Source organism: Sceloporus undulatus, chromosome 3 (assembly GCF_019175285.1).
Source record: "Sceloporus undulatus isolate JIND9_A2432 ecotype Alabama chromosome 3, SceUnd_v1.1, whole genome shotgun sequence".
Lineage (NCBI taxonomy): Eukaryota > Metazoa > Chordata > Lepidosauria > Squamata > Phrynosomatidae > Sceloporus > Sceloporus undulatus.
Window position 1 is genome coordinate 241439207 of NC_056524.1, and position 17238 is coordinate 241456444.

Genomic DNA, 17238 nt, shown 5'->3' on the forward strand with positions numbered 1-17238 from the left:
ACAGTAATGGGTTAAGAAAGATTTTGATGCAGTATTATGAAGTACTCCATCCTAGTAGGGACTACAAATGCTGCAGGTTCATACATACATGCACACGAATGTATGACTAATAATAATTTGAACAATTTTTAAATAAAAACAAATGGTTTCAGGAATCTGTTCAGTTTAATGCATTATTAATTTTTTTAAAAAATAAATAGATTGAAATTGAAAAGTTAAATGGCTTATCTATATTCTTCCAGGTGTCAAATGCTGCTTTTCAGGAAAAAGGTTGAGAAACTACTATTATTCCTTCACTCATGGCTTGAGTTACATAGCAATCTGGTGCAGGTGTTAAACAACTGTTATCCTCATAACTAGGAATGGTGACACCTGCTGGTGAAGTGCAGCTGTTTCCCACACCCAATAGAATTCTATTCTATTCAATTCCATTGCATAGAAATTGCTCCTCAGAAAACATGGAGCAACATTTTAAGGTAAGCATGGATTAAAGTATTAATTTCTTACGTTTCTCTTGGTTTTCATGTAACAAAGTATGTTAGGTGTTTTGAATGTATTGTGAATAAGAAGTGCTTTTCTTTTCCATTTTGTCTTAATATTTGTTTAATTCTTTTTTTTTCCTTTCAGAGAACACAGCCTGAAAAGTGGAAGAAACTCAGAGGTCTTTGGAGGAAGACAGAAATTATAATAATAATAATAAGAGGAGCTGAACAGAAACAGAATTATGGCCTCTCAGAGGAACAGCCGATTATCCAAACAGTTTGCTCTTGAACTGCCCTCCTCCCCATCTGACTCAAAAAAGTTCTTGTTAGCTGAACAATTGATATCGATGACAATATCAATCATATATTGATATTATGATTTTATAGTGGGATATTATTGATGGGGATGGGATGCTTCTGATTATATGTATGGATAAAACATTTGTTTACTGCACCTATCCTGTGTATGTGTATTTCTTTCTTCTTCTATTTCCATTCGTGGATGAGAGATGGGTTTTTCCAAAATTGTATGTCTGTTTACTTGTCTCTCAAGCTCAAAAGAGGGGTGGGAGGACTGGAGAGGGCTAAAATAATAGATAATAATGATAGATTTTTCACCACATATTGGTACGGTTTTTAGTGTAGTAATGCAATTTTAAATGCCTATTTTGAATTAATGCAAAAGGGGGGGACCTTTTCAAAGTAAATGTAATGTAGTTTATTAAAAAAGATTTTACTCTAAATGTAACATTGTGGCACATTTTCACTAGCATTTTTAGCAGGAAAAGACTGTGCAAAAATTTGTGCTGCTCTTTTTTTTTTCCTTGGCGCTTCTTGAGTGTTGGGAAGCCGATTTTTCTTTCAGTTGGGAAAAGGATAATAGAATCTATTCTTTCCATTCCTAATTTAGAGTATTTCCAAAATAGACCTCATAACTCCAACAACTCTCTTAAAAAGATGGGAGGAAAAATGCTTATACCTTCATGTACCCATTATTGTTTGAGGTATTTTTCACCAGAGATAAATGTTCACAATTCTATAATTTCTTGTAAATTCTGTACCATGTGTCTATCATTGGTTTGCAATAGGAATTCAAGGATAGTTTTTTGTGGGTTTTTCAGGCTATGATGCTGTGTTCTAGAAGAGTTTATTCCTGATGTTTTGCCAACATCTGTGGCAGCCACAGCTGCTGGCGAAACATCAGGAATAAACTCTGCTAGAACATGGCTTCATAGCCCAAAAAACTACAAAAAAACTATGCCGGCCGTGAAAGCTTTCGATTTCACATTGGAATTCAAGGAGTTCTAAGGTTACTCACCCACCTGCTTTTGTGTTTGCCATTTGGGGCTTCTGTATTAAACTTCAAATGTGAAAAAATCTGTTCAGGAAATTGCTTTCCTTGTATGTTTGGTCCACAGTTACAGACATCTTGCAAGAGCAAGGGGACCCTTTGAGGTGATAAAAAATTGATTTTCACAGAATATGTTTATGTCCAGAGATAATAGTCACATATTCTGCAAAATGTAGATGTGCCACCGAATAACAGGATCAGGTTTTGACAAAACAAGACCTAGTTTTCTGGAGTTTAAAAAATGTTGCTGTCATATTTGATTAGCAATCATGCTGATGTCACTCAAATTATTCCCTCCCCTCTCTTCCCAGGATAAATTGTGCTAAATGAATATTGGAAGTTCAATATTTCCTGTCCCATAAACTCACTGTACTTAAAAGTTCTTTTTCAGCTTATTTTGCATTATGAGTAAATATAATGTGCCATATGGAGGTTTGACTTTTACATGTTCAACCAAAATCCTGTAAGGGATATATAGGAGAGGAATAAGGAGACATATAGGAGACGAGTAAGGAGGAAAGTTTTACTGAAGTCTATCCAGCACTGAATAGGCCAGTGTAGATTGTATTAGAATCAAGATCCCTTCCAATATTATTTGTTGCCTGTTGGATGGCATTGGTGCAATGCAAGTGAGGTAAAATAGGCTGATAAGTTCAGTGACAGAGATTCTGTGAGTCTACGTTGATGAACAGGCAAATCTTGGACTTAGATCCATTGATCTGCCACTAATAGCTATCTGGCTCTAGGGAGTGCTGAATCATTAAATATTGTCCCATTCCTATATTAATATTACATCAAAGGTATGGCTTTAGACAGCAGAGTTTTTCCAATGCTTTTAAACTTGCACAAACTTAGAATAATACAATTGATCCTCCAGATCCATGGATTTCTCCATTCTTGGCTTGAACTCCCTCCCCCCAATTAAAATCCAAAAAGCAAACCTTGATTAACACATTCATTAAAGCTTAAATATATAATTGTATGTTTATTGTTGCATCTGATAAAGTTGATTCTAGTCCATAAATGCTTATACCTTCTGGACAAAATTAGAAATAAAGTGTCATCTTTCTCCCAGTTAGCCAGAGATTCTACTTTGATTAATTGGAGAGTATAGACCTATTGCTTGAATAATGTTTTAAATATTATTTATTAAATTACTTCAAGGCTGTACATACTATTTAAATTGAATATGAACTGGTAGCTGGGGGATTTGGGGTACTCAGTAACAAGTGGGTGTATAACCTCAAAATGGCAATGTCATTCATCCTGAATATAGAAGTGATATTTTAATATTTCTTTGACTCTTTGCAGTTCATTATGATCAGCTTGAAGAAAAGGATTTAAAAGTTTAAAATGCATTTAGTACTGCTACAATATAGCATTCAAATAATAAAGTGTTCATATATTGTCCTTAAGGAAATGAATTAAAATTAATTCCAAGATGACTATTATATTCTGCTTTAATTTTCTATATACCTAAACATCCTATGGGCATTCTTATGCCACAAGACAAAATAGGTTTTTGATGAAAGTGCATTTTACCAATTGTGAAAAAGTTTACAATTCCCCCCCCCCCAAGTCTTCTGAGGAAAAAAAATCTTAACAATTTAATTTGTGTCTTCATAGAATGGACTCAGATTTCAACCAGATACCTTCGAGAACAGCTAACAAAGATTGCAGATTTTTATCATATGACCTCAAACCAAGGCGGTAACTCTGTAGTTGTGCCTCCTGAGGTGGAACAAGCCCTGAAGCAATGGGAATATAATGAAAAGTTGGCATTTTATATGTTCCAGGTAACCTTTTCCAGTAATGAGTTAAGATGTACCTCTGCAAAGCAATATAAAATACATATGATTTATTTTGTGCCACTATTTGTATTTTCTTCACCTGTTAAATTGTATTCAGAGCATGGAAAGTTTTTCTTTCAGACCACAGTTCCCATAGCCATTCTGGCTGGACGATTCTAGGAGCTTTGGTCCTAAAAAGTAACTTTTCGTAGTTCTTGCCATTGCTTAGAGAACCATTGGTAACTTCATAGAGGTATGCAAGAGCACTGGGTTTTGGAGTCTACTGCTGTAATAGCACAGGGACAATGAATAATTATAAGATTGTTTCATGATTCATGTAAGTCTTGCTTCCAAGTAGGCAATCTGAAATATTGTGGTAGTCTGGTAAAAGGGAAATTAGATTGAGTAAATGCTGGATGTTTTACAAGATTATAATAGAACAAATAATACATGGTTTGAGTATGTAGTACTGAGGATTATCATTATTTTGGCCTCATTCCCCTACCATATACATGTGTATGTAATTCCATAATGTTTGAAGGCAAATGCAATTACAGTTAAAGAGAAATGAATTACTATAACTGTAAGTTAAAATGCAGACTGATAATGCAGTTGACAGCATTTTCAACTAATTCAGAATAACCCTTTTCAGAGAAACTGTCGCTTTCTAAAGCAAATGTACTACTTTCATCCTTCCTGTCTATGGACATTTCACCCTCCTGTCCATGGAAAGTCTCTCAAATATAGTAAAGCAAGAGAGCATATTTCCAGACAATGACAAGCTTTTCTTTTTATCTGTCTCCCCCCCCCCCCCTTCTTGTTTGGTCATTGCTTCCATTCTCCCTCATACCCCCTCTTCTTGCTTTCACTGCTGTTGTGCTTCATTGGGCTGTTGTCCTTGGGTTTACTCTGATTCTGCTGAGCAAACTCTTGTGTGAGGAGGAGTTGCTATGCCTTTTCCAATGGCTGGCTTGCATATTTCCCCTTCATAGATGATCCTTAAATAAACATTCTGTGATGTCTTCAAAAGTATTTGAATGGTTAGGATGTCAGTTTTACATTCTTTTTACTTTTATTTGATATATTAAGTAATGAAACATGAACACATAATAGTTTTTACATATTTTGGGGAACTTCTTTACCCATCTTCTTTCTAAAATTAAGGAAGGAATGCTTGAAAGACATGAATATTTAACATGGATATTGGATGTCTTGGAAAAAATGAGACCTGCTGAGGAAGAACTTTTGAAACTGCTCCTACCAGTAATGTTGCAGGTATAGAACGTTTTGTAATGTGCCACAGTGCAGAAATGTTTTTCAGCCAAGTACTGGTTTTATGGCATCACAAGATTTGAAGTTACTGTGATAGCAAAATGTTGTGAATCTGATGTCAGGATCTGATGATGATGTATTAATCACTATGACTGCATCTACACAGCAGACATAATCCAGTTTGACACCACTTTACCTGCCATGGCTCAATGCTGTGGAATTATAGGAATCATAGTTTTGTGAGACATTTAGCTTTCTCTGTCAGAGAGCTATGGTGCCACAACAAACTACAGTTCATAGAATTCCATAGCATTGAGCCATGGCAGTTAAAGTGGTGTCAATCTGGATTATGTCTGCAGTGCGGATGCAGCCTAGAGTGACATTTTTCAAACTGGCATTTGTGGGTTATGTTTTTTAAAATAGAAAATTATCACTCAATTTCTTATTAAAATGTTTACATCTTGCCCTTCATCAAAGATCTGTTTGGTTTGCTGTAGGGAAAGCTTCGTAGAACTAGCAGTTCCTTTTGATTTGCTGTTGCTGTATAATAGGGAGAAACGTATTCCGTGGTGACAAGTGTTCATGTTCATGAAATCCTATATTCAGCCCCGGGCTTCATCTATTAAATGGGTCAAATGAAGCTGGCCTTAGAAAAACTCCTGCCCACCTGAGAAATTAGCTGCTACAAGTCATAGTATAACGTACTTGGAGTTTAGAAAAGTTACTTTTTGAACTACACCGTAGCATGGCAATTGCTAAGAAAAAGATGGATAATAGAGTTAGAATTTAGTATCTTTTGAAAGACAAAGCTTTTATTTTCACACTTGCAAAACAGTTTTGATTATAACTTTCAGAATCCCAGCATTGCCACTGGCTGGAGATTTTGGGAACTGTCCCCAAAAGTATAATTACTAAGTTCATACAATGCTAGAAGGTCTGACCTGTTATGAGATACAGTTGGTCCTCCACATTTGTGGCTTTGACTTTTGTGGATTTGATTATTTGCATATTATTTTGATTAATATGTTCTCCCTAGAAATCTCTAGGTCCTCCAGTGCAACTCTGCCAGAAATTGACCATGGAGTTGTGCTGGAAAATTTAGAACTTCCTCAAGAAAGCACTTCTCTAGACATTTGTAGGTCGTCCAGCATGATTCTATGATCAACCTCTGGCAGATGTTGACCATAGAGTTGCACTGGAGGATCTGGAGATTTCTAGAGAGATGTTCTCTTATGTACAAAGAATAGTGTTTTTTAAAAAAATGTGCAATGTTTCCACATTCATGGGGGTCCTTCACCCCTAATGCCAGCAAATGTGGCGGGAGCATTGTAGTTTAATATGCTTACCAGAACTTTACATTTAAAATTAATTGTCTGTTTTTTCAAAATCTGTTTCAGTATACAGAAGAGTTTGTTCAGTCAGCCTACCTGTCACGCCGCCTTGCTTATTTCTGTGCCAGACGTGTCTCTTTATTGATAAGTGACAGTCCTAACCTCATAGCTACCCACTCACCTCATATGATTATTGGACCAAATAACCCTCCTTTAGCAGCACCCAGCCCTACTACAGCTGGTCCCGTGGTAAACTCTGTGCAGCTAGCCTGTTCAGATTTCCTCTCTTGCCCTCAGCATCGCCCACTTGTTTATGGACTAAGTTGTATGCTGCAGGTGAGTGAATGGTTTTTGATGTGCTTTTGTTTACCAGGCAACACTTAGGATTCTGTAACACCATTTGGAAGTAATTATTTTATGCTTTTATTTTATTTTACTTTTAAATACACTTTATGATCAGAGTCCATAAAGTGCAATCTGTAGGCTACATGCATCCTATTGAATTCAGTAAAGATTAAAGAGTGAAGCATTTTAACACTGCATTATGTATTTTGTTTTCAATAAACTGCTGAGATTATTTGGTAAATAATAATATTATGTATGTTTTTGTTATAAAAGATTGTCAACTGAAACAAAATTACCAGGAAAATAAACTAGTTTCATAGAGTTTTAGTTTTATTACATTAAAATAATAATAAACAAGCAACTAATTTTGCCCCACTGCAACCATATCGGCAAAAAGTAATCTGGGTCTGCAAAAACAAATACAGAGTTCTGTGTTTTACCAAATATATTGTCTGCTAGTCTTTCACATTGTGAATGGTTCCTGATGCATTCACATGCCTTCTTTGAATCTGGGAAAATTCAAATACATGTTTACATTTTAAAAGTAACTTTAAAAGCCTTTGTACATTGAATCCCCAAGTGGCATTCATATCAGGTAGTTTTCCTCTAGAGACACACTGGTGTTTCTTCTAGGACTGGACTGAAATTAGTCTCCTTTGATAATGGCATGAAAGAAATAACAAATGTGACTTGGTCTGTTATTGTGTGCCTTCAAGTTGTTTCCAACTTATGGCAACCCTAAGGCAATCCTATCACAGAATTTTCTTGGCAAGATTTGTCAGAGGGACTTGCCATTTGCTCCTTCTGAGGCTGAGAGAAAGTAATTTGCCCAAGGCTTCCAGGGCTAGATGGGGGATTTGAACCCTGGTCTCACAAGGTTCTAATCCAACACTCAAACCACTATATCATGATACATATGGAAAACTGATTATCATGATGAAACAAGTAAAAGGAAGTTTTAATTGCTTTTAATACATAGTTTAAAAATAACTCTAAATGATATAACATCCATAACAATGATACTTTTTTGGGACAATCAAAATGCACAATTACATGTTGCAAGCTTTCGAAGTAACCCTGGTTTCTTCATCAGGCAAACAGAAGAAAGAAATTGAGGATGTTAGTCATAAGCCTGCATTTTCTGTTTTTGGTCTTAGTTCAGATGGTAGGGAGGGCTATTTTCAGGCTGGCATCTCCCTCTGTTTAGCCATGTGGTCACTGGTTGATTTTCAAAGTCAAGGAAATTTAATGTCCATTTGCTATTCAAAGAAGATGTTTCCTTGGATTGCAAGGAAACATCTTCTTTGAATTGCAAACGCACATTTAATTTCCTTGAATCACAAAATCTATCAGTGACCACATGGCTAAACACAAGGCGATGCCAGCCTGAAAATAGCCCTCCCTACCACCTGAACTAAGTCCAGAAACAGAAAATGCAGGCCTATTACTAACATCTTCAATTTCTTTCTCCTATTTGCCTGATGAAGAAGCCAGTGTGACTTTGAAAGCTTGCTACATGTAATTGTGCACTTTGGTTGGCCCAATAAAGATATCATTGTTTGGATGTTACTGCATATGCTATATGGCCAACAAGGCTACTCCTAGATATTTTAGTGCTACAAGCTTCGTTGCTTTTTTGTATTGATATTTATATATCATCTAAATACATAATTTTAATCTGTTGCTTTCTTTATTACATGAAATTCTTCCTAAATATTCTGTTGCAGACTATAGCTCTCTGTTGCCCAAGTGCCTTGGTGTGGAATTATTCCACAAATGAAAGTAAAAACGTCAATCCTGGTTCACCGTTGGATTTACTTCAAGTTGCTCCATCTAGTTTACCTATGCCAGGGGGAAATTCTGCCTTCAATCAGCAGGTAGGCCTAACCTATCTTGTGTTTAAAAATTTGTATGATCTTGTAAAATGTTTATAGAGCAACAACAATTAACATCCGGCTGAATGTTTGCACCTAAAAATCCTATATGTGCATTTATTGTAAGTGTGGATTTGCCAATTTTTTGTTTGGAGGGAAATGTTATTATATGGAGGAAGGACATATAACTATAGGAGGGCAGAAAGAATAGGCAAAATACTGGGCATTGAGTTTAGCTTTCTAAGAATGTCAGTTTTCATATGAAGTCTACTCCTCTTGGCTGTGGAGGTGGGATCCCACCAAATGTTACCCACACACTCTGCAGCAAAGGTGGAAAAAGTATGGCATGTAGGCTGCCTCTAGCTTGGGGGATTTTGATTCCAGGGCCCTCCCCAAAGAGTACGTGTTTGGCCAAATTTTAGTCCAAACCACTAAAAAAAACCCTCACCTTAACAGCCCGTAAAATATAGCTGTTCAGGTCCCCTTTTCATCCCTCCCATTGCAAATTCCCCAAAGCTGAGAAATCAACTGTATTTCCACCAGATCCCAGAAGTGGAAGTGATGTTACTTTACTGGGAGTGATGTGTGGCCCATGGGAAAGGAGTGGCTTCCATAATTGTTTCAATTTCCTATCTGCTCTATAGGGTGCTTTCAGATGAATCTTTAATTCTGTAACCACCCTGCCTCTTTCATAGAATTTTACAAGGAGCCAAGACCAGTTGTCCCCACTTGTCCCCCAATCCTATCACACTACTTTCTGTGTCTTAGTAAAAAGATTTTTTTTAAATGCACTTCACTGTTTCTTCAGTTTGTAGAAGTAGGGAGTCTTCTCTTTGGAAGCAACCTGAATCTCAAAACCCAGAGGGAACACTGCCTTGATGACTAAGATTTCCAATGATGGGCAGTGTTTGACCTCAGGGCTCTGTACAACTTTTTGCCTGTCTTCATCATTACCAGAAGCTGAATTAACTTAAGTGAGATAGTAAGCACTGCAGCATAAGATATGAAAAATTTGCATAATTTATATGGGATAAACAATCCAAGGCTTTTTGGGGTTTTTGTTTTGTTTTGTTAAAGATGTTAAGTTTTAGCAGAAAATGCATTCTTAACATCAACGAATCTGTTCCCTTCAATTAAAGTAAATGTGGAAATTCTTGCCAGCAAAGTCCCATCGTTTGGTGTCTAGGCAATGACTCAGTCAAGAACCTTACTCAGCGAGAATGTATTAATTGTAGGGGGCACTTCTGAATCATGTGAAATTGTTTTGCTTACTCAGTGTCTGTGAAGCAACTACTGGATATTATAATGCTCAAACTACCATAGAGGACTGTTTCTCTCCCTGTGTGTTGCTTCTACCTTTCCTCAAAATATAGAAAATGTGACTTTTCTAGAAAGGGCAGAACAATACAGGCATATCTCAGTTAACAATACAGGCATATCTCAGTTAACAAAGAAGCTCCTTTTTGTTGTTGTTGCGTACTTTCAAGTGTTTTCTGAGTTGTGTGCCTTCAAGTGGTTTCTGATACCAGCACTCCCAGCTATGTGAAGGACACCATGGACTTCCTGCAGAAAATACAACCCACCCACAACCTGCAGGAAATACCATCTTAGCCACTGTGGATGTGGAATTCCTGTACACCAACGTCCCACATAAGGATGGACTACAAACCATCAGGAACATCATTCCAATGGATACTTATCAGATCTAGCCACCAATGTCAGTTTGTTCTCACACACAATTGTTTCACCTTTGGTAAAAATATATACCTTCAGGTTAATGGTACTGCCTTGGGCATGCTCATGCACCACAATATGCCAATATTTTCATGGCTGACCCAGAACAACGCTCCCTTAATTCCTGCACCCAGAAACTGCTCCTCTACCTGAAGTACATTGTTTATATCTTCATAATTTGGACTCATGGAGAAGACTCATTCAAGACATTCCATCAGACATCAGAGTTTCAAGTTTCCACCCCACCATTAACTTCAGCCAGGAACTATCAACAGAACAAGTTCACTTTTTGGACACCACAGTACAGCTACAGAATGGCATCTAAGCACCACACTATATCACAGACCCACTTACTGCTACAAGGAATTACAAGAAGCATTTCTCAAACTACAGTACACATCACATGAAATACCTCCCCCCCATAAAAATAAAACAGGCAATGCTTCTACCCATAACTGATCTGTTACACAATGGGTTGAAGAGAGAAAATGACAGAAACCCACTAGCAGACACATACAACTTCTAACTGAGACCACTTGGATGCATCATCAATGAACTACAGCCCATTCTGGACAATAATGCTGCTCTTTCAAGGGCTCTTGGTGGCAGATTTTTAATCACCTACAGACATCCTCCAAATCTCAATCAGGTACTTACCTACAGGAGGACACACAACACAGATGTGGACACTTGTACAAAGCCTTGCCACAGACCAAGATGACAATTCTGCCCACACATTTATTGAGGAAATATCACAAGACCTAATGGCATCACCCACAATATTAGGGGGATTTTTTCATGCTCATTCTCCAATGTCATTTATGCCATAAAATGTCAGCAATGCCCTTCAACACTCTACATTGGGCAAATAGGCCAGTCCCTGCGCCAGAGGATAAATGGACATAAATCAGACATTAGGAATGGGAATACACAAAAAAGGATGGCAGAACGTTTCAGTCCCCCTGCCTCAGAACAGCAGTCCTTGAACAAAAGAACTACAAAGGAAAATTGGAAAAAGAAACAGTAGAATTGGAATTCATCCACAGACTACAGTCCATCAGCAAGGGATTGAATAAAGATAATGGTTTCCTGACATACTCCACAAATTTCAATTATCTTATTCCCATCCTCATGGGGTTGCTCTTGACCTGTTCATCACATCACTCTCTGTTTCCCACATTCATTTATTCTCCTTATCTACAGGTTACATTCTCCATTGCCAGCCTCTTTCTTTCATTTAGCCTCAAAGGTGCTGCAACATCTCTCTGCATACTAAGGAGGTGTAGATCACTATAGCACTATTTGGGCATCTTGTTAAAAGCCATGGTTGAGTGATATACAGAGTGAGTGAGGCAAGATACAGATTGCTTCTTTGAGGCGGTGTGCACCCGCCCCTTTCCCCTCCAAATTGGGGCCTGGGCAACCGCAGCGGCAGCCCCAGAGGCCCCAATCCACCACTTCTCCAGGCCTCAGGGAAGTGGCAAAACGCTGCTTCCCCACGGCCTGGAAAGGGGTGTCCTTGGGGCTTCATGCCCCAAGGACATCCAACAGCTGCAGGGAAGGGGGAAAAGGGGCTTCTCGGCCCCTTTCTCTTCTGCATTGCTGGCATTGTCTTTACACGGCCGCGCCAGCGATGTGTGCGGCAAAAAGGAGCTCTGTTTCGGAGCTCCTTCCCGTGATGCTGAAAGGGCGCCCCAAGCACCATGCAGCATTGTGGGGATGTCACGCCTGCACTGTGCTGTTTGGCTGCAGTGCAGCCATGACATCATAATGGTGCCACCTGTGTATACAGGCCACTGCCATTATCATGCCGCCGCAATGTGCTAGGATTGCAGGGCGTGCGGTGGTACCGTTCTCAGACAACCCTAACACATATCCAGGCTGGCACAAAGCGCCGGTCTGAAAACTCCCTGAGTTGATCACCACACAGGTTATATGTTAGCATATCTTCACTACAGTAGACCCTTCTTACAGGCAGGCTTGCTTTCTGCGGCTTTGATCTTACATGGAAAGCAAGCCCCAGCAGAAATAATGGGGCATGTACTTGCGCCATGCGCTCCATGCTTTCAATTTTCTGTAGGACTTCACATATTTTACAACTGATATACTCTGCAGTATGTCCGTTACCTCCTGTTTCAGTGCTCCTCTAAAAATGGTTGATGATAACATCACAAAATTGATAATTCCTTCTCTCACATTTGTCCATCCATCTGTAAGTAGTGCAAGACACAGTGCTTCGTTGATTTTTCCTTGCACAGATTGCATTATGCGTTCATATTTTGACCCCAAAAGAGGCTTGCTCAAAGAATGTCAGCTGGAAAAATGGTATGATGATCTTAATAATTTCAAAGTTTCCTGCCAGTATGTAATTTCAGTTATTGAAAATGGTGTTCCAGAAGAATATATTTCTCTTGCAAGAGCTTGATCAATATTTTCCTGATCTTCAGGTGTCATCTTGCCTACAAAATGCCTCTTGTTCTTGCATTGGAGAGTTCATTTTGTGATCCAGATTTGTCCTCACTCAGTGCACAGAAATTAGAATAATCTGATAATGTACATAGTTTTTAGAAATGATTTAGAGAGTATATGAACACCTTGTCCTAAAGATATTATTCAACATGCTAAAATAAAACTTTCCGTAATTGATTTTCTTCCTTTTCCCAATTTTTCAAAAAACAAAACAAAAAATTCTTTAGGAAAAAAATTGAAACACCCCCCTGATTTTTTCCTGTTTTTTCCCCAGGCCTTCCCATCTCTAGCTACAGTTACTTATGTTATTGTTAGTTGTTGCTTCTTTCTCTCAGGAAACAAGATAAGTTTCAGAGAAATTGACACATGCTTGAGACTTGCTTTTCCCATCAACGATCATAATCAGGAATAACTCTTTTCAGGTTCGTGCAAAGATTTATGAGGTGGAACAGCAAATAAAACAAAGGGGTCGTGCTGTGGAAGTGCGGTGGTCATTTGACAAATGCCAAGAATCAACTGCAGGTAGAGATCCAGATTTCACTTAAAAAAACAACAAAAGCTTTAGTATAAGACCTCATTAGCCTGTACTTCTATGCATCATTCAGATACATTGACAGTGAATTAGACGCTTATTAAATATATTGGTTAAAATAATGTGAAATGCTTTCCAGTCCTGACCTCCTTGTAACTTGCATTTGTATTTTAATATTATTTCTAAAGTGATTATTTTGTATGTGTTTCTGCCAACGTTTTTGTCCCAGTTTTTATTTCAGAGCTAGTTCTGGTTCATATCTTATTCTTGTTTCATAGCTAGGATTAATGGAAACTGTTCTTCTGTGGCAGCACTGTTCACATACTTCCATTCAACTTGTGTTGTTCAAATACTTCCATACAAGTCGTGTCCAAAAACCTACATTTTTTGCAGTCATGTAGTGAGCTTTTGTTATTTCAGTCAAATATATGTTTGTGCTTAGATGTTTACTCACTTGATGCCTGTTAGAATTTTCATGTCACTAGAATATTACTACTGATGCAAAAACTCAAACTGAGATAAAATGGCAAAAATCATTTCTAAACATAATAGATTATCTTGGGGAAAAAAAAACAGGAAGAAACTAGTAGGGACTAGAAGAAGTGGGTGGTATAATCAAAGCCTGAATACAAGTTAACACTATTCTTTGGTGTAAGTATCAAAACAAGAGGGTGCTACTACAGATATATTTTTTTTTAAAAAAAAGCTTATTAGTTTCCTTGAGAAAATGGTCTAAAATGAATAAAAATTTCCTAAGGTTTCACATCATGATCTATTTTTCTTTCTACTAGGAGTTACTATAAGCCGGGTTTTGCATACATTGGAAGTGTTGGATAGGCATTGCTTTGATCGATCAGATTCTAGTAATTCAATGGAAAGTCTTTATCATAAGATTTTTTGGCCAAACCAGAACAAGGATAGCCAAGAGGTAATTGCTTTTTCCCTGTGTAAATTTATTATTAAAAATATTCCTTTACGCATTCTCTTCTTTTCCAACATGTTTAATAAAAGGTCTGTGTATCAGACCACCATACCAACATCTTGTCTGATTTTGAAATGTAAATGTGTGCTGTGAATTACTTTGCATGTATATAGGTGTTTTTAATGATATGTTAACCCATTAGAAAAACTGGCTTGCTACTCTCCACATCAAAACTTTGACATGTACTTTATTTGCCATAGTTGGAAAACATATGGGTTTAGGTCACTACACAATAGTAGCACTTGCATGCCACTGTAATTGTTTAAGCAGCATTCTGCAGAATACTGGGATTTATTGTCTAGGAAATCACTTAAGCTCTCTAGAAGAGAATTCTAAATACCTCATAAAATTAGAAATAATAGGATTCCATAGGATGGAAACATGACTTTTATAATGTATAATTATGTAGTGTGAAAGAGACCACAGTAGTATTAAAATGAAATAGTTGATGATGTAAATATATCCTACGTTATGGGTTGTTCTTTGTGGAATTCATTTAAAAAGGTTTGTTATGTTGAAATGCTGCACTATTTGGCTTGATTTGCTACTCACCATTTTCATAATTTGTGTTATAAATGAGCAGGCAGGCATATTGATAAGCAATAATTTGCTGGTCTGCATATTCTGCTTTATTTATCTCTCCCATTCCACATGAAATTTGGCTGATGGACATACGCAATGCACAAGTCATGTTCTTTTCCCTCCCACCTGCCCCAATCTGCACCATTACAATGTCTTTCTGTGCTCATGAAGACAGGAAATGATTGGTTTCTGTCCCATGTTCTGTTCAGCTGCTGTTTTTTTATGTTCACTGTCACTACAAATGCTATCTTAACTTACTTAATTTGTGGAAGTGGCTTAAAATCTGTGTGCTCATTTAATGCCTTTGGCTTGCAGATGACAGAACAAATGCTATATTTGTGTATCTGCTTATGTTGGCTCCAGTGACCACAATCTCCTGTGTTGTTAGCTCTTGTTAGCTGCAGAGGAAATAACAATTTTAGAATGTTTTAAAGCTACATTCCTTTGTCAACAGTCAGAAAACTATTCTTGTTTGGTTTATAGATAAGGCAATGTGATGCAGAGAATGCAATCCTGGTGCATGTCTGTTCAGAAGCAAATGCCACTGATTTTGTGGCACTTCCAATGTAAATGAAACTTAATATCTAATGAAATAATGTTAATTCTTTGGCCTTTAATAAATAAGATATGATTGCAGGTACACACACATGATTTTGCATGCTTCTAGTGACTGCTGCTAACAGCTCAGTATCAATATACTAAGGTAAATATGTTAAGGATAGGACAGAATCTTCCTTAGCTCTTACTTTGTATATACTGTATAAAGCATTTGGAAAATTGTGTATGAGCCACTAGATGGCAGTTGTTTCTTTGTCATAAAAGAACTAGGTAAAAAGCTGCAATGTATTATTTCAGGAACTGTTAGTCATAACCAGTGTGTGGAAGTGAAACTTTTTAAAACATGTTATCCTGAACAGTGACAAGTCCATTAGAAAGCTAGGTATAAGGCCAAGTCTATGTTTATATAGCCTGTAAAAATATTTTGTTGATGCAATTTGGAAAATTAACTTCATAGACATATTTTACACTTTTATGTAGAATGGAAGCTGTATATCCCTTTTAAACACTCCTGATAGATACTTGCATAAATGAGCTTAATTTTACCTGGTAGATACAGATGAATTTTCATTTTATTATTTGAAGTTTTTTTTAAAAATCCCCAGAATCAATTTACTCGCCAAATGAATTCATGCCATATATACAATCAAACATCAGCCACAATTTGTGATTTGGAGCGAAGCTGCAGTTCATAGCTTAGGTCCGGTTGGGATTTTTCTGTTTCTGTATTTCAGCCTTTCCTTAGTGGCTGTTATGTTCCATTTCATGTTGTGGGAGAACTGGCTTTGAAAGCTTTTTTTTAAAAGAGATGCTATTAGTCTCTTGGGTAAAAAAAAGTTATTTATTTCAACTTTTCCCCTTTCCTGCTGTGTATTTACTAAAACAAGCCTTTGATGTTTTCCATTGATGCACATAATTTCAATTTTTAAAATTCTATTCTGACTCATCCCAGAGTAGTGAAAAGTTCAGTGCAATCAATAGCTCAGGTTTATTTAGCTTCTCAGAATCACTAGACAGATGCTGTTTGCAAAAGGTCATGTAGTTTATTTGTGAGTAAATCTAGTAGTGAGAAAAATATTTATAAGTGCTGCAGCACTGTTCTCCATAGTATAAGGGAGTATCTTTTTCTCTCCTTCTCAATTGCGAGAGGGTATTTCTTTGTGAGTCTCATTTTATGGGAAAGAAGTTGATAATATCTATTTGTTTGCTTATCACCAAATGGCTTGCTGTACTGCTGCCTACACACATCCACAGGAACAGTAAATGCTGTGGCATACATTTGACCAAAGGAGGATAGTGGGGACAGAGCATATGAACACAGCTGTTGTTGAGTTCACACACAGAGATGGGTTCTTAATCTGGGATATGATATGCAAATATATATAGTTCATAGCTCGTATATTATATTTGCATCTGTGCTTTAGTAGTAGAGGCCAAAATTCTTCTTGTTACAGGAGATGCTTTGTTGAGACAGAATCATGGCCAGACAGTGAAAAGTGTGTTCTGTCCAGGCAAAAAGAAGCGGCTTCTGGTCACTTTGGAGGCATGGTGTTCAAACAGTGCATGCCTCCAATGTGGCCCAAAGCTGCATTGACACCACACTCTGGTCCTATAGACCAGAGCAAAAAAGAGTGAGGATACTTCACCTCCTGGCAGCTCGGGTCGGGGCCAGTGGCAACATCTGCTTTTGGAGCAGGCTGTGCAATCAGTGCTGTCCCGATCTACTTGCGGCTGGAGCAGACTTGGGCCAGTCTTTTGCACCCATCTGCTCTGACCCATAGTTTTACTAATGAGAAACTGAGGGAAAGTAAGATTCTGAAGTAGTATTCTTTTTTTCTCAATTTATGTTTTCACCCTTCAGTTGTAAATGGTTAGTTGTCACTGGAATAAATAATCATAGATCAATCAAGTGGAGTAAAGTAAATGAGACAAATTA

General features: G+C 37.4%; 1 protein-coding gene across 1 annotated transcript in view; it reads left to right on the forward strand.

The window, feature by feature from the left end:
• Positions 1-17238, forward strand: part of MED12L (mediator complex subunit 12L) — a 282618-nt gene that overhangs the window by 37852 nt on the left and 227528 nt on the right. Inside the window, exons 5-10 of the mRNA XM_042458529.1 lie at positions 3460-3629; positions 4788-4898; positions 6293-6562; positions 8299-8448; positions 13071-13170; positions 13972-14108. Of these exons, the coding sequence (XP_042314463.1) occupies positions 3460-3629; positions 4788-4898; positions 6293-6562; positions 8299-8448; positions 13071-13170; positions 13972-14108 (938 nt within the window). The remainder of the gene's footprint in view (positions 1-3459; positions 3630-4787; positions 4899-6292; positions 6563-8298; positions 8449-13070; positions 13171-13971; positions 14109-17238) is intronic.